This window comes from Puma concolor, chromosome C1, assembly GCF_028749965.1.
Source record: "Puma concolor isolate L17-30 chromosome C1, mPumCon1.1.hap2, whole genome shotgun sequence".
Taxonomy (NCBI): Eukaryota; Metazoa; Chordata; class Mammalia; order Carnivora; family Felidae; genus Puma; species Puma concolor.
The window spans coordinates 160,836,142-160,857,803 of record NC_141674.1 but is presented as its reverse complement, the minus strand read 5'-3'; the positions used below and the strand labels follow the sequence as shown (position 1 = coordinate 160,857,803).

The window sequence follows — 21,662 nt, the reverse complement described above, 5'->3', positions numbered from 1 at the left end:
CCTTTTCTTCACCTGTCTCATTTCCTATCCATCCTTTAAGGCTTGGCTCACATACCACTTTCAATAGGAAGCCACCTCTGACGTTTTTTCTTCCCATTGTCTCTCCCCTCAGATTAGGTGCCCATAGCCTTTTATACGTGCCTGTGTATATACTGTAGCATTTATCTCACGTTTTTAGCTCTATATTCCCAATATGTAGCACAGTTTCCTGGCATATGGAAAGTGGTCAGTAAATGATAAATTCCAGTACATAAGCATTGGGTTGAATTTCATTTTCTCCTCAGTAGACCATTTTTCTGGTTTGTTACAGGTGTTTTGCTTACTACTTGTCTTCCAAGGTGCTGATAGCCCTAACTGTAGTTTAATAATCATAGAGTTATCTCATTTCCACCACACTTTATTGTATATGTTGACTGAGAACTAACCCTGAAGTTATACTGCTCTGTGTTCTTGGAATGGCAAATGAAGTGATACTACATAGTAGTTTTATTGCATGTTTATATAAATGCAGCTTTAAATGGGGAAAAGAAGCCGTAGAAGGACGTTGATTCATATATTATTATACTTTGATTTTGGTGGCTATACTCTGCAACTGCCTTTTTTTGTTGTTGTTTTTTGTTTTGTTTTTTTTTTTTTTTGAGAGAGAGAGAGAGAGAGAGAGAGAGAGAGAAAGAAAGAGAATCCCAAGCAGGCTCTGCACTGTCAGTGTGGAGCCTGACTTGTGACTCAGTCTGACAACCGTGAGATAATGACCTGAGCCAAAATCAAGAGTCAGACGCTCAACCGACTCAGTCACCCAGATGCCCAAGTCTTTGCAACTGTCTTCTAAAAATTCCTTTTAAATCACTGTTTAGTGGTAACTAGAACATCTAGTGTGTTTGTAAAACATCTGGTATAATTAGCATAGAGACTTTGAATCTTTAATTATTTTTCTTTTTTAAATTTTTTTAATGTTTATTTATTTTGGAGAGAGACCAAGTGTGAGCAGGGGAGGGCCAGAGAGAGACAGAGAACCTGAAGTAGGCTCCAGGCTCTGTGCTGACAGTGCGGGGCTCAAACTCACAAACTGTGAGATCATGACCTGAGCTGAAGTCAGATGCTCAATTGACTGAATCACCCAGGTGCCCCTAATTATTTTTCTGTCAAGAAGTTAATCTAGAAAAAGAAGTTACCTACTATGTAGTGGTTAGGACTTTAACTTCTGTAGATGGTCAGATGTGGTTATTTTTTGTAAGCTACATTTTTTGAGCCTACATTTCTTCACTTTTAAAAGTACCTACATCATAGTGTTGAGAAGATGATATGAGGTAATACATGTAAATGTAAAGTACTTGCATGGTTCCTGGCTCTTTACGGATTTTTATCTACCAGCAAGATTCAGTCAGGTGTTTTAGGTAGTAGTTTCTAATTTTAGTCACAAAGACTTCTATTATTCAGAGTAGTTTGCATAAGATAGTATTATCTATGGATGTGTAAATGACCCCTGGGTTAATTAATGACCTTTGTAATTAATTTTAATTAAGATTTGGCCTCATGTTAAATATATTTTCAATATCCTGATTTTATTTATGCATTTCATGTTTCACAGAGGATGATTGCAAAGTAAACAGTAATATTTTACCTTATATTTTATATTAATGAAGTTTTAGAGGTTACTGTGTTTTCTCATGAAAGCTTTAATTTTAGCTCAAGATTATATTTTATGTAGCATAAAGTTATTTAATGGATTACTTGTCTTCTATAAATAACATAATAGACTTTTCTTAATAAGATTTATTTTTAGAACAGTTTTAGTGTACAGCAAAATTGAGCAGACAGTAGAAGAGTTCTCATCTACTCCTTGTCCCCACATATAACCTTCCCCACTATCAGTACCCTCCACTAGAGTGGGACATTTGTTACAGTTGATGAACCTCCATTGACACATCATTGTCACCCAGAGTGTACAGTGTACATTAAAGTTCACCTTTGGTAGTTTACATTTTATTGGCTTTGATAAATATTTAATTGATTTTTTAAAAAATCATGCCTGAAAAATCTTTCATTGGAGCATTTTAATCTATTTTCATTTCATCCGTTATTTATTAGGGCTTAAATCTGGTCTTTATTTGTACTGTTGATTTATCCTGCCTCATCCCTGACCCATTTTTTTTTTCTTTTTATTGGATTGCTCAGTTTTTGTTTACTAGACAAGTCACCTGACCATAGAAAAACCATCTTGAATGGAGCAGAAGCTATATTTGAAGATTAGATAATTGAGAATATTTTAAAACAGATTAACAAAATCAATCTGTAGATTTATAGAGGCCAAAGAATTCCAAGTAGGATGAATAAAAAGAAATACTCACCTAGGAACATCATAATGAAATTTCAGAAAAAGCAAGGCAAAGAAGAAAAATTCTTAAAAGTAGCCAAAGGATGAAAAAAAGATATTGGGACTATAAGTTAAGACAAAAATATTCCAGGTAAATGCTGTGTATGAGACTCAGTAAAATTTTAAGGCAAAAAAAGTACGAAGAAATAGTGGTTATTTCAGAACTATAAATAAAGTTCAAATCACCAGGAACATACAGTAATTCTAAATTTGCATGCATGTAATAATATGACCTCAAGATAAATAAAAAATTGTACTTTCAGGAGATATAAACAGATCCACAAATCATAATAGATTTCAGCATACAACATTTTATAGTAATTGAACATACAGATAAAATTTTAATGTTTGTTTATTTTTGAGAGAGAGACAATGCGAGTTGGGGAGGGGCAGAGAGAGAAGGGGACACAAAATCTGAAGCAGGCTGCAAGCTCTGAGCTGTCAGCACAGAGCCCTACATAGGGCTCGAACTCCCAAACCGTGAGATCATGACCTGAGCTGAAGTTGGATGCTTAACCGACTAAGCCACCCAGGTGCCCCGAACATATAGATAAAATTAAAAAAACAAAACAAAAAACAGTGTAGGTATAGAAAATTTCAGTGAGACTGACAAATTTGACACTTGCAGAATATCTCCTAACACCTGCAGAATGTGTCATCTTCTTTTTTAAGCACGGACTTTTATAGGAATTTACCATGTTAGGTCATAAAGTTAAGTTTCAACAAATTTCAAAAGACTGAAAGAGTTTGTATAAGACTGGGCATTGTTTCTTCCTTAAATGTTTGGTAGAACTCCTGGGTGAAACTTAAAGGATTAGAATCATAGAATATGACCTCTGATCACAGTGGAATGAAACTAGAAATCAGTAACAAAAAAGGTATTGAAAAAATTTTCAATGGAAATGAGAAAAATATTTTTGGATGAGTGATAGTGAAAGTGCTGTGTGGCTAAATTTGTGAGATAAATCTGACACCGTATCTGGGGGACATTAATAGCTTCATGTACATATATATGAAAAGCAGAAAAACTCAAACTTTATAAATTAAGCATCCATTTCAGTAAGTTAGAAGATGAGCAATAGACTTAACCAAAGAAAAGGGGAAAAGATAAGAGCAGAAATTAACAATACAGGAAATATATACAATACAGAGAATCAACCAATCCAAAAAAAATGTGTTTTTTCCCCCTAAAAGCTAAACTAATAAAATTGAGAAAGAGAGAAGACAACCATTATCAGGAATGAAAAAAGGAATATTACTACGGAGTCTACAGATATTTAAAGGAAAACAAAATACATATTATAAATGGCTTAAGGGGTCCCTGCATGGCTCAGTTGGTTAAACATCTGACCCTTGATTTCAGCTCAGGTCATGATCTCATGGTTCCTGAGATGGAGACTCTGGCTCTGCCCTGACAGTGCAGAGCCTGCTTGGGATTCTCTCTCTCCCTCTTTCTCTGCCCTCCCTCACTCATGCTTGCTCTCTCTCAAAATAAATAAATAAACATTAAAAAAATAAATAAATGGCTTAAATTTGAAATTTTTTGTGAAATGGGTTAATTTCTAGAAAAATCTAACTTAACAAAGTTGACATTGGAAGAAACAAAAGTCTAAATAGTTGTATAACTATTAAAGAAATTGAATCTGTAATTAAAAAGGTACAGATGACTTCATTTATGAATTGTAAACTCCAGGTACAGAGACTTCATTTATGAATTGTAACATCCATTTAAGGAAGAAATAGTGCCACTCTTTTTAAAACTTTTTTTAAAGAATAGTTAAGTCAGAAATACTTCCAGATTATTTTATGAGACCAGCATAATCTAGATGTCAAAATTTAATAAGGATGACACAAACAAGGAAAGTTACAGCCTAATCTCATTTATAAAGCCAAATGTAAAAATCTTAAATAAAATATAAGCAACCCAACATATAATAATGTAAAAATGATAGTTTATCTTCACCAAGTTTGGTTTATTTTAGGTATGCAAGGTTGGTTTAACATTAAAAAAAAAAATCAGTGTGATTTTTCCATGTATTAATTCGTCAAGACCAAGTTGGATTTATTTTAGGTATGTAAGGTTGGTTTAACATTAAAAAAAAAATTTTTTTTTAACATTAAAAAAAATTATGTAATTTTCCATATAAGGGGAAAGATCATATGATAGTCTTAACAGATGCCAAAACAAAAAACATCAGACAGAATTCAGCATTAATCTTTGATTAAAACTCTTAGGAATCAGTAGAAAAACTTCCTTAATCTACATACACTATACATTCATTTTTTTTTTTTTTTTTTTTTGGCATGCATATCTACATGCTGTGCTCTTGAGCTACAATGGCCTTATATACCGTTTCTTTTTCCTGGCTTCCTTCTGCTCATCCTCTTTAATCAAGCCCAGATGTTCCCTCTTCTGTGTCTTTTCCTAGTTTCCTTTAGATAAAAAATTTTTGTCTTTGTTCTGTGTACTCATAGCTGTATTATCCAGGATAATCACTTTATGTTAAGGTCAGCTAATTAGCAACCTTATCCCATTTAATCTTTTGCCCTGTTAGGTAACATGTCCACAAATTCCAAAGATCAGGATGTATTAACTTTGGAAGCAGTTATTCTGCCTATCAGTCTTTACTCTGACCCAAGATTCGTATCTTACATGTAAAATATATTCATCCTATTCCAACATCCCCAAAAGAATCAACCCCACTACAGCATCAACTCAGCATTCAAAAATCTCATCTAAATTTCATCATCTCAAATGTTCTGAATCTCATTATCGAAATCAGGTATGGGTGAGAATCTGTATAATCCACTCCAAAACACAATTCCTCTTAATCTGTGAACCTCAAGAAGCGGTCATCTCTTCTCAAAATAACTCCCTATTTTAAGGTCAACTCATTCACTATCTTAATTCTCCTTTGCTGTATAATTTAACATATTCACATGTCCCAGGGATTAGAACATAGACATCATTGGAGGGCCATTATTCTGCATACCACATTAGCACTTGGTATAAGTTATTCTCAGTTCAACTGTTAATTGCATTGAGAACATTTGGGCTCTTCGGAGGCAGACTAGTTTCATCCTTCCCACACACCTCCATTCTTTTTCACAATGATGCTTTTTTAAAAATATTGTGGTGAAATTCACATAAGTTAACCATTTAGTGTACAGTTCAGTGGCATTAAGTGCGTTTACAATGTATGCAACCCTTTTAGTTTCAAAACTTTATTAACTTGGAACACCTCATACCCATTAAATAATCATTAATTCCCATTAATTCCTCTTTGTTCCTTCCCTCATTTTCTGGTAACAGTTTTCTCTATGTGTTTGCCTTTTCTGGAGAGTTCACTGTCTTTCAGTTAGCATAATGTATTCAGGGTGTGTCCATGTTGTAGCATGTATCAGTACTTCATTCTTTTTTATGTCTGACTGTATCCCATTGTATGTATATGCATGTACATGCGCACTTTGTTTATCCATTCATCTATTATGAACATTTAGATTGTTTCCACCTTTTGGCTGTTATGAGTAATGTTGACATAAACATTTATGTACAAGTGTCTGTGTAGACATATGTTTTCATTTCTTTTGAGTATATACCTAGGAGTGGAATTGCAGCATTATATGGTAATTCTATGTTTAAATTTTTGAAGAATTGCTAAACTTTTTCACATCTGCAATATTTTACATTGCCACCAGCAATAAACAAGAGTTCCTATTTCTTTGCGTCTTTGGCAACACTTTTTATTTTCCTTTTTTTTTCCCCCCTCTTTTGGAGAGAGAGAGCAAGGGAGGAGCAGAGAGAGAGGGAGAGAGAAAATCCCCAACAGGCTCCATGCTGTCATTGAGGAGACTGGTGCAGGGCTCGAGCCCACAAACCAAGATCATGACCTGAGCCTAAATCAAGAATCAGAGGCTTATCCAACTGAGTCACCCAGGTGCCCCTATTTTCCATTTTTAAATTACAGTCACCCTAGTGTCCATAAAAGGTCATCTTATTGTGGTTTCGATTTATATTCCTGAGTGGCTAATTATGTTCAATGTCTTTTAATGGGCTTGCTGGTCTTTATATAGGTATCTAGGTCTTTTGCTCAGTTTTTAATCAAGCTGTTTGTCTTTTTGTTGTTGAGTTATAAGAGTTCTTTATATATTCTGAATACGACATCTTATCAGATATATGATATGTAGATATCTTCTCCCATTCTGTAAGTTGTCTTGCTTTCTTGATAATGTCCTTTTATTTTAATTTTTATGGCTTAAGTTTATTGTTTTGTTTTTCGCTCATGCTTTTGGTATCAAATCCATGGTCATAAAGATTTACCCCTGTGCTGTCTTCTGATAGTTTTCTAGTAGTCCTTATATGTAAATTATGGATTCCTTTTTGGTTAATTTTTTATATAGAGTGAGGCAGGAGTCCAACTTCATTCTTTTGCATGTGGTTATCTAGTTGTCCCAGCACCATTTGTTGAAGAGACCATTCTTTCCCCCATTGAAAGGTCTCGGTACCCTTGTCAGAAATCAACTGGCGATGGTTATTTGGGTTTATTTCTGCACTCCGTTCTATACCTTTGGTCAATGTCTGTCTTTATGGTAGCACCACACTATTTTAATGACCATAACTTTGTAGTAGAAAGTTTTGAAATAGGTAGTGGGAGTCCTATAACTTGGTTCTTTTTCAATATTGTTTTTTCTATTTGAGCCTCCTTTGCAATTTTGTATGAATTTGAGAATTAGCTTTTCTATTTCAGCAAAATGAGCCATTTGTATTTTGATCAGGATTATACTGAATATATGGATCACTTTGGAGAGGATTGTCTCTTAACAATGTTAAGTCTGCTAATCCATGAACATAGAAGTCATTTTATTTAATTCGTTTTCATTAATTTCCTTAGCACTGTTTACTAGTTTTTAGTGTACAAGTCACTTCCTGGGTTAAATTTGTTTTTAGGTATTTTATTATTTTGGATTCTATTATAAATGGAAATGTATTCTTAATATCCTTTTTAGACTGTTTGTTGCTGATGTGTAGAAACACAACTTATTTTTGTGGGTTGATCTTGTATCGTGCAACTTTGCTGAATTTATTAGCTCTCGTGGTTTTTTCTTGTTCGTTCTTCAAGATTTTCTACATCTAGAGTTATGTCATCTGCAAATAAAGATAGTTTTACTTCTTTTCTAATTCTCATGCATTATGTTACATTTTTGTTTTTTTTCCTTAACTCCTCTGGTAGAACTTTCTAGTACAATATTGAATAGCAATGGTGAAAGCATCATTGTCTTCTTCCTCACCTTAAGGGGGAAGCTTTCAGTCTTTCACCACTGAGTATGATGTTAGTTGTGGGTTTTTAATAAATTCCCTGTATCATGTTGAGGAACTTCTGTTCCTAGTTTTTTGAGGGGCTTTTCAAAGGCAGACTAGTCTTGGGGTTCCTGGGTGGCTCAGTTGGTTAAGTGTCCAACTCTTGATTTGGTTCAGGTCATGATCTCATGGTTCATGGGATCGAGCCTCGCATGGGCACTGATCCTGCTTGGGATTCTGTGTCTCCCTCTCTCTCTGCTCTTCCTCCGTGCTCACATGTGTGCACACGTTCTCTCTGTCTCCGTCTCATAAATAAACTTAAAAAAAAAAAAAAGACAAACTAGTCTCATGTCTCACCTTCCTCCATTTAAAAAATCTAATCCTCGGGGCGCCTGGGTGGCTCAGTCGGTTGAGCGTCCGACTTCGGCTCAGGTCATGATCTCATGGTCCGTGAGTTCCAGCCCCGCGTTGGGCTCTGTGCTGATGGCTCAGAGCCTGGAGCCTGTTTCAGATTCTGTGTCTCCCTCTCTCTCTGACCCTCCCCCATTCATGCTCTGTCTCTCTCTGTCTCAAAAATAAATAAACGTTAAAAAAAAAAATTAAAAAAAAAATCTAATCCTCAATGCAGGGCTCATAACCTGTTAGTAAATTATGCAAATAAATGGGCTTGCCTTTTTTTTTTTCTTCAATGCCTGTAACAGTCTTCTTTACCATAGCTTGCATTCTTTAACTTTGAGACTTAAGGTTAATTTCCTTCTTAAACAGGATGTCTTTGAAGAATTGATTATCAGGTATTCCCTTTTTTCCTGTTATTTGTTCTAGTTCTAGTTCTATTACAGTCATCTCACATTTCTATCAAACTATTGTAAAACAGCTCTTTGAATTAGAAATAAAATTCTCATCCATTTAGGGGCACCTGGGTGGCTCAGTCGGTTGAGCATCCGACTTCGGCTCAGGTTATGGTCTCCTGGTTCGTGAGTTCAAGCCCTGTGTCGAGCTTGCTGCTTTCGTCACAGAGCCCACTTCGGATCCTCTGTCCCCTGCCTCTCTGCCCCTCCCCCACTCATGCTGTCACAAAAATAAAAATTAAAAAAACATTAAGAAAATGCTCATCCATTTAGACTCATTATGAAAGATTATCAAGAGTTAAGTCTTATTTTAAATTTCTTGGCTTTTAAAATAAAGTTTTATATAAACCTACTCTAGGAGCTTTTAGCATGCCCCTAAATAAACACATATACGTATATTTGAACATAATAAAATATTAATCATTCAGGCAATAATATCAGGTATGACTCATACAGGGAGGAGTTGGACTTTATCTTCTCATTATCTGTGAATAAAAGATTTGCTAAATAACCTAACCAACAGACTTGCTTAAGAGTGTGAATTTTTTTAGGATCTTTAAAAACACATCATAAAAATAATTATGTAGCCATTAAAATTAACATTATTCTAGCTTACCTCTTCTCATTCTATGTATTAAAATCACATTTTATCTAAAAACATTTTGCCTTACTGGAAGTAGACAACAGAGATATCTAAAAAGTTCTAATACGTCAAGTACCTCCTGATAGAGAAATGTAAGAAATGTCTCTTTTGCATTTTATTTAGTGAGACAAGACCCTGGAATAGGAATTATCAAATGGAGATCTGTGAACCCCCCGATTTATGTATATGTGATATTTTCTGGAGAGAGTGTTTATAAATTTCCTTAGATTATTTTTAGATATCCACGATCATAAAGTGGTAAGAATCACTGTCTAGAAAGTCAGTAGCCTAGTATTTAGTGCTTTCTATAGAATTTGCTTATTAATGCATCAAAACCAAGCAGAGAAAAATTGGTAAATTTATATATTTTGCTGTTTATTTGAAGCTTAGTTAGTAGTTATAGTAGTAGTCATTAAAATGCAGGAAGTAAATAGCTAAATTCTCCTGCTGATGAAAGTTACCATTAAGCTTTAGTGAGAATTGTATGTGTTTAACACATACAATAAAGACCTATGAAATGTGAGACCTATGAAATAATGCTCTAAGGTCCAAGTTTTTAAATCAGTGAAGAATTATTACTAAGTAAATGTGGGGAGGGAGTATTTGTATGCATTTGCTTTAGCTATGGGGATGTGGATGATTTGAACCACAACACAAAGCATATTAACAACTGGAACTGAGTGCTTTTGAAAGCAAGTATGTATTACATTATGCTATAAGATTAACCAGACAGTATTCAACAAACTAAATCATCGTGGAGCTAATTGAGATTAATTCATTATTGACTCACAAGAATAGTAGCTATTGAAAACTACACCAACTAAAGACAACAAAATATCCTTACCTCCAAATTACAGAAATTCTCAGCCATTTATACATGTAAAGGCTTTGCAAGTTTGCATAAGAGCCAAACTTCTTAGTAGAAAACAGTTTCAAAAATTATGGGAAATTCAAATTGTACCAAATTTTCACTGGTGGTATATATGCCTATCCAAAAACCATTCACCAAAAATTCTTACAGCTTTTCTTTATTGGATTAGTAGAGATTTTTACCAATTTTTGTTTCCAAATCCTTTCCTTTAACATCACCTTTCCCTCTTCTCCCTCTTTCAATCCATCTGTATTCACACTGCAACACTTATTTCTCTAAATTTGCTTTAAGCATCTGCTGCAACTATCCACTGTTGTTATATTTGGTATAACAAAATCCAGCAGTTGTGTTAACCTAAGACTGATTTAATTTTAAATGTTTATTTTTTCACTCTTAAGATATTTCTAGTGGGATACTAACTGAATTTCTTGGAGGGTTTTGTTTGTTTCCTTTGAATGCCCTTTCTTTAGAATTAGTGAATTTAACTAACATCTAGCTAAAGGAGAGTAGCATTTATATTAAATGTTGCTGAGGGACCTGAATGAAAAACATAAATAAATCATACCTAGGTTAGGAGCTTCACCAAGTACCCCCAGAACACATAAGTAAACGAACGGGCCCTGAGTATGATGGATAAAAGCAATTCTTTCAGTTTTGGGGTATGAAATGGAAGTTGTTTTATTGTAGAGTGGTTTTTCTTCTTTTACTTTATCAGAAAACAGAATCATTTTTCCTTAGGAAATGTTATGTATGTCTTACTATAGACCTACATAATAAGCTAGTTATTTTTCAGTGTTCTATAGGAATGTTTGAAATTAACAATAAAATAACCATAAAGTACTTTTCAGGATTTAAATTCTTATGTCTATTTATATTTTATTAAGAATTTGATGCTTTGACTATAGTATTAGCATTCTTTTTTCTCACTAACACATGGAAGCAGAAAATAGAAAAATGTCTTAGTTTTTTCTTTTTTTTTTTTTTTTTTAAACCAGTACTCAACTGGATGGACTGTGCAGTAATTTTCTAATGCTCTTAGAATAAAATGAAATTCATTCCTTGGTCTGGAAGTCCATTGTAAGCTGGCCCCTGCTTACCTCTCCTACTTCTCACAGCCTCTTTGACTGTTTTGATGCTTACTTTTTTTTTTTTTTTCTCTTCTTACAGTATGCCACCCTGTGTCCATGTTAGCATCCTTGCACTTGCACTTGTCCTATATCTAGGACATATTCCCCCAGGTTCTCTTGTAGTTTTCTTTTTGACTTTTAGGTCAAGACCGCCTCCCTAATACTCACTGCAAATAGTGTAATATAGTCAGTCATTATCAACCACCCTTTTTGTTTTCTTCATAGTATTTACTGCTATTTGGGATTATTTTATTTCTTTTTTAAGTTGTTTTCTGCCTCCTTATCCCCACTAGAGTGTAAGTTCAAACTAAGATGAAAGGAGAAAATGTCTTTTCCATTGTATCCTTAGGATTGAAATTCTAGAACATCACCTGATACATAGCACTCATTAAATAGTTGCAGAATTTATCAATTAGGTGTTCCATCTATAAGTGTTAGAAATATTTTGAAGAATATTTTAAAGGACTTCTGGCTTATATTCTGGACTGAAAGTTGTCAACATTTTAGCATTTTGAGAAACATTAATCTTCTTTTGCTGGTTATTAATAAGAAGTAATAAGTATTCATCTTAATATCTAGAATTACAATTTCATTTTTGACAGGTTGACTTTGGCAGAATATCATGAACAGGAAGAAATTTTCAAACTTAGACTAGGACATCTCAAAAAGGTATGTGAAGCATATGCTGGAATTTTAGTTTGTTACCAGAGGTCATGGAGAGTTGTTACTGTAAGTCTCTCGTTGGAGAAGTCAGCTTAGAGAGAAAATACCCAAAGCTCAGACAGAAAAAAAGAGGGGCATTAAAGTTGTCCTTTTAAGTTGAATATGTTAAAATAACATGCCTTTTACCTTGTGGCAGCTTACAAACATTGAGATGCTGATAATACCGTGTCCCTGTAGTGGAGAAGTGACTCCTGGCCAGACTTTCAGGGTCTTAAGATTACTGTGTTTAAGTACTATTTTTGTAAAAATGCTTCATTTTTAAGATGAAATGTAAATTTCCATATTGTTTGTGTCCATTTATAATAAACTGAAATAATTATAAATTAATAACAAACTTGGTTCTTTGGCTTAAGTTTTAAGCTATCAAATGCTTGAGTAAATGTTTCAACTAAAATATGTACATTGGCAAATTTAGAAGAGCCTTAATCATTAATAATAGTATAAAGTGATATAATTTATTAAAATGTTGCTACGTGTTATTATAGTAAAATTTTTTAAATGTATAGCTTTGTACTGATTTGTAAACTACGAAATTGTAATCAGTTCATTGTTTTTACAGTTTTTTAGTTCAAACTATTTCAAATAAATAATAGATTTTCCCACTCAAAATGAACTTAATGACAGATGTAAAATTCTTTTTCTTTGACCAAATTTTTTAATTCTGCTTTTTGCTTGTCACATCATTTACATATTTTTTTTAATAGGCTGAATAATTGCTAAAAGTGAGTTAGTGAACTAATCAAAGATAGCTTCTGTGAAGTTGTCTTCCTGTGAGGTAGGACAGAGAAACCCATTCTGGTAGCAGCTGCCATCATACTATGTACTGTTTTGTTTTTGGAATGCCATCAACCTGCTTTCAGACCCCTGCCATTACAGAGAATAGAAAAAGATACATAAATGTGTCCACATATATGTGTAATTTGCATTAGCGTTTTTAACTATGCTGTATCTGTCTATGCCCCTACTCAGAAAAGTTTCAACCCCAAATACTTTAACAGTAGATTGTGAAATGATTTATTCTGGTCTTTTTTTTTTTCTTCTTAAAGTGTATTTTCTTCTGTTGTAATTATTGACTATTTTTCCTGCTCTTTGGGTTACAGTAGACAACTTCAGTCTATTCTCTGTAACAGATGGAGTTGTAATGAGACTGTTGGGGGATTTTGTAATACAGAATTAGTATAAGTATTGTGTGCCCACCTAAGCAGTTGTCATAATGAATTCATAGAGACCTATGCTTGATGTCCCCTATAAAGATTTATCAATTATTTTCAAACCAGCCTTTCATGATAATGGAACACTTTAACTGGAGGGTTATTATTTTTACATATAATAAAATAGTTCATTTTAAATTATTCTAATAATGAGATTGTACATGTGTATCTTATTTTATGAAAACCTGTTACATAAAATCTGAAATTACAAAGCAGTTATATTAGAAATCGGCTATTTGTATTACAAAAAATACTTTGCTTTTTGAAAAGCTTCAGAGAAGGGTTGGTTTTGGTCTTGGTTGGTTGTGTTTGGTTGACTTTAAAGCTTTCCTGGTACTTTGAAAATATTTGGTTTCTCTGAAACACTTCTGTAAGTATTCTTAAGGGAGGTATACTTACACATCTAGACACTATCTAAATAGTTGCAAACTGTTGTAAAATACTACCCTTTCTCTTCTAACCTCCATATTAGCCTCTTTCCCTGTGTTTGACTTCTCCATGTTTTGTATTACTCATTCTTTCTGATAACTGTCCCCTCCGTAATCATTTTCCTGCTTTATTTTTTCAGCTTTTATCATATTTACTGAGCAGCTCTAGATTTCTAACTTTATCTTCTTAGCCATTTTACAACAGTACTTTTCTTTGACCAACATCATGGAATATTTTGGGAGAGTGGATAAACTACTAATGCTGAAATATGCTTTCATGTCTTGAATTCTCGCATTTTCTTCTAAGAGGCTATTTTGGGTGAGAAGAATGTATGAATGCATTATAAAGAAAGTTGTTGGTAGTACATACAGAGAACAGAATTGAGTAAGTAGTGTCATCTTAGAGCACAAGTCAACAAGAGTTGCCTGCCTACCACTTGGATATAAATTTTGAGTTGCACAATTAAATAATAAGCATTAAGTCACATGTTTTAAAAAGTTATTTGGCATTCCAAAGCACAACTGGAAAATAGGCCATTAAAACAGGTCATTCTGTTTTCTAAAAAAGTAGATTGGACACTTTTAATACACAGAGAACAAGCTTCAGTTAAGAGAAAAGATGTTATGACCTCTGTTTTAGCAGTTCCCTTCGCTCCTGGGTTTATTAAGCTGACATGAACTGTACCCAAGTTGTAACTACCATATGGTTTCTACCATAGGCTGGATCTGATCTGTGTATATTTGAGATCCTTGTAACCTGCACAGGAATTAACCTATAGTATGCCAGCTTACGGTTTAGATTTAGAGCCTGACATACTCTTGCTTTCATTCTGTCTTTAAGCCGAAGCAGGCTCTTAAAGTTCAGTCAAATTACTAGATTAAATTTGTGGGCACCGAAAGAGAAACTTATTTTATTGAGGAGGCCCATGTTATTTGGACATACGGGACTAGAAGACCTACTTACTTTTTTTTGAAATGAATAATTTATGATGTGCATTGTATTTTGTAAAGATCATCATAATAATTGTGAATAGGTAAACTGAAATATGAAAAAGTATATTTACCATTGAATAAATCATAAAGTTCAGTTCACATTCTGTGCTGTTCTGCGGGGTTAGAAATATAATAAATCCAAAGCTGTGAAAGTGATAGAGTAAGGAATGAAAGGTAAGCAGAAGTCTCCAAAAGTAAGTCCATGGCTAACAAATAGATATTTCTGGGGCTTAGGGGCTTATTAGTTTTTTCTTCTGAGATTAGGAAAATTGCTGTGCAGCACCTTTTTTTAAATATATATCAAGAATTCTTCAATATTTTCAGTTTTTCTCACTTTATGAAATCATTGCTCACTCATTCACTAAGTGACTTATTTCCACACTCCGCCTGAAACAGGCATGATTCGTTTCCCCATTTCAGAAGAACTACATGATAACTACACTTGATGGATTTTGAAGTTTTAACCATTCTAGAGTGAATATTAATGTTAACTTTTTGAATGCCGGGATCTTCTATGTTTTGTAGAAATTAATAAAAGCTAGTAACTGGCAAAGCCAAACATGAACCTTTTTCCACTCCCATTTCAATGGCAATACCTATACACTTATTCCTACAATTTTTTTGTTGTAGTTAGGATAGCAAGTTGATTCTTTGTATTCAGAAGAATTAATTCACTTGTAGCTCTCTTTGCATCTGTCTTAGAATAGTGCTGATGTTGGCTTTTTGTTTTTTCAGATACATGCTTCATTTTCATTGCAGATAAAGGAGAGCAGTATAGTTTTTCACCCACGGATACCCTTTCCCTCACGTATTACTTTCCTTGGGTAATGTTAGTGATGATTATATCAGCTACAGTATTTCTTATTAGCTGATACATTTGCTTTTCACTCTAAATTTATTTTTAAAGGTCAACTGAAAAGCACATTTTTAATAAAAAGTATAAATACTCTAACATAATCTTACCTTTTATGTAGCTTAAGGATTTAACAGAAAAGAACTATATAATAAAATACATGGAGACTATGCAAATTATACCCAAAACAGTTTTTAAAAAATGACCTTTCACTGGTAGTAATTATGTGCAAATTTACCCAGTTATCACTTACTAAAAGCTAGTAGTTGCAATAGGAATAATTTACTATCTTTAAGAAGTTGGTTCTTTGAAGCAAGACTACTAACTGTCCCATTTTATGTACCTGTACCACATGTGGAATATGGATTTAAGGAAACTAACAGACTGTATGTCAGTTAGCTTTTATGGTTAATCCTGTTTTGATACCAGTCTTTGATAAATCCTAGTTATGGGAAAGCAGTTTATCTTTTTGATTTGAGGAGTTCTGCAAGATTGTTGTTTGTATTCAGATAATTCTGGAATTGAAGAAAACTACATGGATATGCTTTTCTAGGATTGTTACTAAATTAACACAAATATATATATTTTTTAAATTTTTTTTTAGTTTATTTTTTTAGAGAGAAAGTGAGTAGGGGAAGGGTGGAGAGGGAGGGAGAGAGAATCCTAAGCAGGCTCTGCCCTGTCAGCACAGAGCCCAATGCAGGGCTCGAACTCACGAACTGTGAAATCATGACCTGAGTGAAAATCAAGAACCAGATGCTTAATCGACTGAGCCACCCAGGTGCCCCTAACACAAATATATTTTTTAAAAATCCCTGAAAAACCATCATCCTTGTAATAGATTCTCTCTGTAGTCATACTGTTATTTAAATGATCCTAGTTACCCATCATGGCATCCCAAAATGATGAGGAAATAAGAATTTTGAAGGTTATTAGAACTAATAACTATGTCTTGCCCCTGCTGTTACTTAAGTTTGTGATGTGAACAGCGTGCATATGTTGCTTTTTATTTTTTAGTCTTTAAGTTTTGTCCTCTTCTATATTTAAAATACTTGATTAACTAAAGAAAATAATACATATAGGAAATTTGACATCTCAGTATGGAATATTAAATAATGTTAGTAGGGATTGGCCTTAATATATGTGTTTTGGGTTGTGTGTGTGAGAGGGAGAGTAAGAGTGAGAGTGAGAGAGAGAGAGAGAGAGAGAGAGAGAGAGAGAGATTTATAAGCCCTGAATATAAGTGCTGGAAGTTTATTTTGAAAAATATAACCAATTTGTAATTTGAAACAGGCTTAGTCAAGAATCCTCAGCACCAACACAAATGTATCTTTGCAGACCGAAGGAATCAGCTAAACAATTTGCAGTCATCTCAATCTCTACTAAAACAAAAATCACATCCAACATGCCACCTGACACCATTTCTTTCTCTCTCTCTCTTTTGCTCCTTGCGATGTGGCATTCATCTCTCCTTGTGCCTCCGTTCTGAAGAGATAACAGTATAGCAACAACTCTGCCATTGAAATCCTGTTCTCTGACCGATATTGGCACCTGCAAAGAGAAACAACCAGTAACAGGCAGCAGCAGCATCAGTATTAATCTTCCATGATGAAATCTTTACAGGTCAAGAACAAGCACACAGCTCTTTTCTCACTCCTTCACAGTGGACCATGCATCTAGTTGAAATGGAAGACAATGGATTGTCTACAAGCCTTTTGAACAGTGGAGAATACAGGGCATTGGTTTTAGGTGAATTGACCCCCAAATATTCTTGAAGTTTGATATCTCCTTTGGTCTTTCTAGAATACCATTGTCATCTGATTTATCAAATCCTTAGTATAACCACAAAGAATAAATTTGCATACGTGACATTTCTTGTCACTTTAGGTTTGAATAAAAATATGAAAAAAACAGTATAATTCTAGAGGACTTAATTTCTAAATCTGTGTGTTCCCCTTTATATTCATGGCCATGACTAGAAGAAATCTCTTGGGAATTCTTCTCTCAAAGCCAACCACATTGTACATTATATTTCTCTAGAACATAAGAGGCTACTTGTATATACAGGCAGTAGTTTTAAGTGGAAGTCTGATGAAAATGCACTATAGTAGAAAAAGTCATGATTAAGCCCATGAAGAATGTCATGAGGTTCTTGACTTCTTGGCATGTGTGGGCAAGAAAAGTGCCAAGAGGAGTGTTAGATTTCTAAACTTGACATTTTGTCCTTACTACTGCTTCCCTTTTAAGAACAAGTGGTAGTCTATAACAGATGACTGTGACCGTGCCGAGAGATCATGGAACTGGCTGTCAATAGGAGAACTCCCAGTGTTCGTATTTTATCTCTTGCGCTTACTATGAAACCATAAACATTCCTTGCCCTATGTTTCCACATTTGCAGTCATTTATCTTAACTTGGTAGTAGATGTTCAGTTACCAAAATGAAACTTTAGAGGTGAAATGTGTTTTGCTTCTGTAATGTTTAATATTAATCCAGTTGTTTTATAAGCAATGGAATCTTTTTAATTTTGGAAAGAATTTTAGAAGTCATGTTAGCAATTGGTCAGAGCAGAGTTTAATTCAGATTTGTAAATTCAGTCTAAAGATCACTGTTTCACAAAAAAAGAAAAACAATTGCTTGACCACTGGCCCTTCCCAATGAGAACTATAGCTCCATGCAATTTACGATAGACCCTTGAACAATGCAGGGGTTATGGGCACCAATCCCCCTTTACCCCCATGTGCACAAAAATCTGCATAGAACTTTTGCTTCCCCAAAACCTAACTATACTAATAGCCTACTGTTAACCAGAAGCTTTACCAATAACATAAGCAGTCAACTAACACAAATTTTCTGTTATATATAATACTGTATTCTTACAATAAAATGAGCTAGAGGTATGAATCCACCCATATCCTGAAAAAGGTTAAAAGGAAGCCTGCAGTGGGGAGAAGGGCTACAATGTGTTGTAGTAGGGCATGGTGCCTGTACATGCTGTGGCATGCTGTCAGCACTTTGGTTTGTGTTGAACATCAAGGAATTTCACTCCTAGCCTAATACAGCAGCTGTAATTGCTTTCTTAAGAAATGTACTAAATATTTAAATTTTGCCGATCAGTTGAATTGTTATATTTATTTGCTTCTGGGAAGGGTTTTATTTTGTTTTGTTTAAATAGAATGGAGGAACTAATGGAATCAAACCCTGCCTGTTTCAACAGTTATTCTCAGGGGTTTTAATGTATGTATTTATGCATTTGAAGAGAGAATAAAAAAACCACCCCAATCGCCATACCCCACACCGTCCCCCTAAAAAAGAAGGAAATGAAGTGCAGAGAAAGGAAAACATTAAGGTTCTAAAATAATTATGTAAGGCAGTGAAATACACCTGAGGGAGATAGAGTATTCTCCCATCAGTAATAGCCAGCTCCGTGATTGGGAATAGGAGTGAAGGGATTTATGTAGTTAGGAAAGAAACCTTCCACTCCCCAAGGAATTTCGTAATTTTTGTCCCTTCTCCTCCTACCCCAGTCCTCCATCTATACAATATACTCAAGCAAAAATAGGATTATGGGCAATAGTTTCAAAACCAATCTCTATAAATTCAGATTTGCTTTATCTGCATGGTTTTTTGGTTTGTTGGTTGGTTCGTATTTCCAATGGTTCTTATCTCTCACATCCATAGGTAGGATATTTGAAAGCATGTAATAGACATAATCTGGGAACACACAATAGGGATAAAGTTGAAGTAAACTGGTAATGATTTTCTTCTTAATTCTTTTTTCTGCACTGCCCTTTCTTTCCATTAGCTTTTAATAGTGCCTTTTGTTAATTTCTCCTTTCCCTTTCTTGGTGATAAACTTTTAGAATGACATAGTTTATGACATTAAAAATTTGAGGACCTGCAGATACTAACTTTTGAGGGATTAATATTTGTTCATATTACTGAAATGAATTTGGAGTTAAACTTTTTGAAATCTCATTCTGAACTTGTTTTCCTAGACCAAGCAACGTTTATAGTGCTGTTGAATAGACTGTTGGAAGTGATATGCTTTTTTCTCTCCTACAATCTTCATAATACACTATGCAGAATTTCTTTTTTACCAACCCTCTTGGAATATAGGCAAGTTGAGAATGATACATTAAAATCCTTTCTATCTTATCTTCCTTTATAGAAAAGCAGCACTTCGAAAAGAGGTTTTTTGTGTGTATAACATGTAACATATTCAAGATTTGTTAAAGAAATATAAACTCAGGTGTTTAATTTTTTCAGGAAATGTATCAGTTTTACCTGTGATAATGCATTTTATAACTCTTAAAGCTTTATAGCTTTAATGCCTACATACCCCACCTTTCAGTAATTGCTCTTTTAAAAATTGCCATTATGGGAAATGCTCAGAATTTCACCTAGCAGTTTTCACCTGGCATTTTGCAGAGATTGTCTAGTACCGTGACTGACTTGGCTTAGAGTGTTGAGCCAAGAGGACATTAAGTTGCAAGAAAAGACTTTGATTACAAATAGAAAGCATTTCTGTGTCAAACTTCTGCTGAGAGACAAATGTTTTTGGTTGAGTTGCTGTGAAATTTACCTTCCACGTAAAAATTTAAAAGCTATAAATTTTGGAAGGTGTGTTTCACAGGTTACTTAAACAGTAAGGCAATATTGAGATCTGTTGTTGTATACTTGTATGACTTGGTTTTTAATTCAGAATATTAAGAGCTTATTTTAAGATACTGTTAAAATAGCTGTAGAAATACTGTTAAATTGTCCATTGCTACAGCTTTCTGTTTCAACAGAAAAGAGCCATGTCCTTTTAAAACTGTATGTGATCACCAAATCTACCTCTCTCTCTAAAACAGTCTCTTCTTACCCATGTCCCTTCTGTACCATAATTGCCTACAGAGACCAGTTCCTTTCCAGAGATGCTATTTCTTTGTATCTTCTAGATAACTGCTCAGCTAGTAGATGACTCCGGAATTTTTACTTGGTATTCTTATTAAGCATGAGCTATCTGTTTGGATTATCTCTCTTATATTTTAGTAAGTTGCCTAGTTTTGCCATGGTTTGAGGATTCTGTTCTGTAATGAACTCAGGTTAGTTGTGAGCCTGGGTCATACTTGCTTCTCCTGAACCCTCTGAAAATGATTAGTTCTGAGGATGGCCCAGAGATTAATGTTGATCTCAAGCAAGGAGAGTGTAGTCTGTAGGATAGATCTGCACTAAATATAAATTATTTATATTTGGAAATGATCTGCACTAAATAGAAGTTAGTTGATGAGACTACTGTATTCTAGACTGTTGTACCCTGGGGCCATACCAAAATTGGGTCTTGCCTCTTTATATAAGGAAAGGGTACTAGGTAGTATTGCCCTAACATTTGCCCAGAAGTATGTGTATTAATCTGCTTGGGCTGTAATGACAAAATACCATAGACTGGGTGTCTTAAAATTTTTCTCACAGTTCTAGAAGCTGGAAATCCAAGATTAGGGTCCAGCAGGTTCATTTCCTTGTGAGGATCTATCTCTTCCTGGTTTTAGATGGCTGTCTTCTCAAGTCCTCACCTGTCTTATTCTCTGCTCTCACAAAGAGGGGACAGGATGGGGAGGATAGATGTCTCTCCCTTCCTCCTTATAAAGCCACTAATCCCATCATGTGGGACCCACCTTCATGACCTAATCTAATTCTAATTACTTCCCAAAGCCTCCATCTCCAGATACCATCACATTGGGGTTTAGGGCTTAAACATAGGAATTTTGGGGGGGGACACAAACCTTTAGTCCATAACAGTATATATCCTTTGTTCAGTGGGGTTTAAGAGAAATTATTTATAAGAGTTGCAGAATTATCTCCCCCCCAGAAGTATGTCACTTTGGTTTAAGGTCCAAGATACTGTGGAATAAATAGTAAATTAGAATATGGGAGCTGTAAATATATTTCACTGACTATAGAGGATTTATATTTATCTGTATGTAAGACTTGGTTATAATTCCTTCCCTTGACATTTCCTCTTAAATACATAGGATCTAGCTTTTTTTTTTTTTTTTTAGTGCTTCTGGCATCATTTTGTTTTTTCCTGTAAACTTTATAATTCAAACCAAATGCAGCTTGCCTGTGCTTTTTGTATTGTAAGATTTTATGGGACATATTTGTCTTGTTTTATAGAGGATAAAAAAGTTTACTTAACTGACACGGATAGACATTTTACCTTCTTTAATAAGTATTTTGTGATCTTGGTTACTGCCATTGGATAAACCTCTGAAGATTAACAAAAAATATTAAGCACATGTAACTATGTGT

At 34.3% G+C, this 21,662-nt stretch overlaps 1 protein-coding gene across 2 annotated transcripts in view; it reads left to right on the top strand.

The window, feature by feature from the left end:
• The window catches only part of TLK1 (tousled like kinase 1), a 197,692-nt gene that overhangs the window by 152,295 nt on the left and 23,735 nt on the right, over window positions 1–21,662 (top strand). For both annotated transcript variants that reach the window (XM_086718881.1, XM_086718880.1), the window contains exon 12: window positions 11,765–11,831. In XM_086718881.1, coding sequence (XP_086575007.1) covers window positions 11,765–11,831 — 67 coding nt within the window. The remainder of the gene's footprint in view (window positions 1–11,764; window positions 11,832–21,662) is intronic.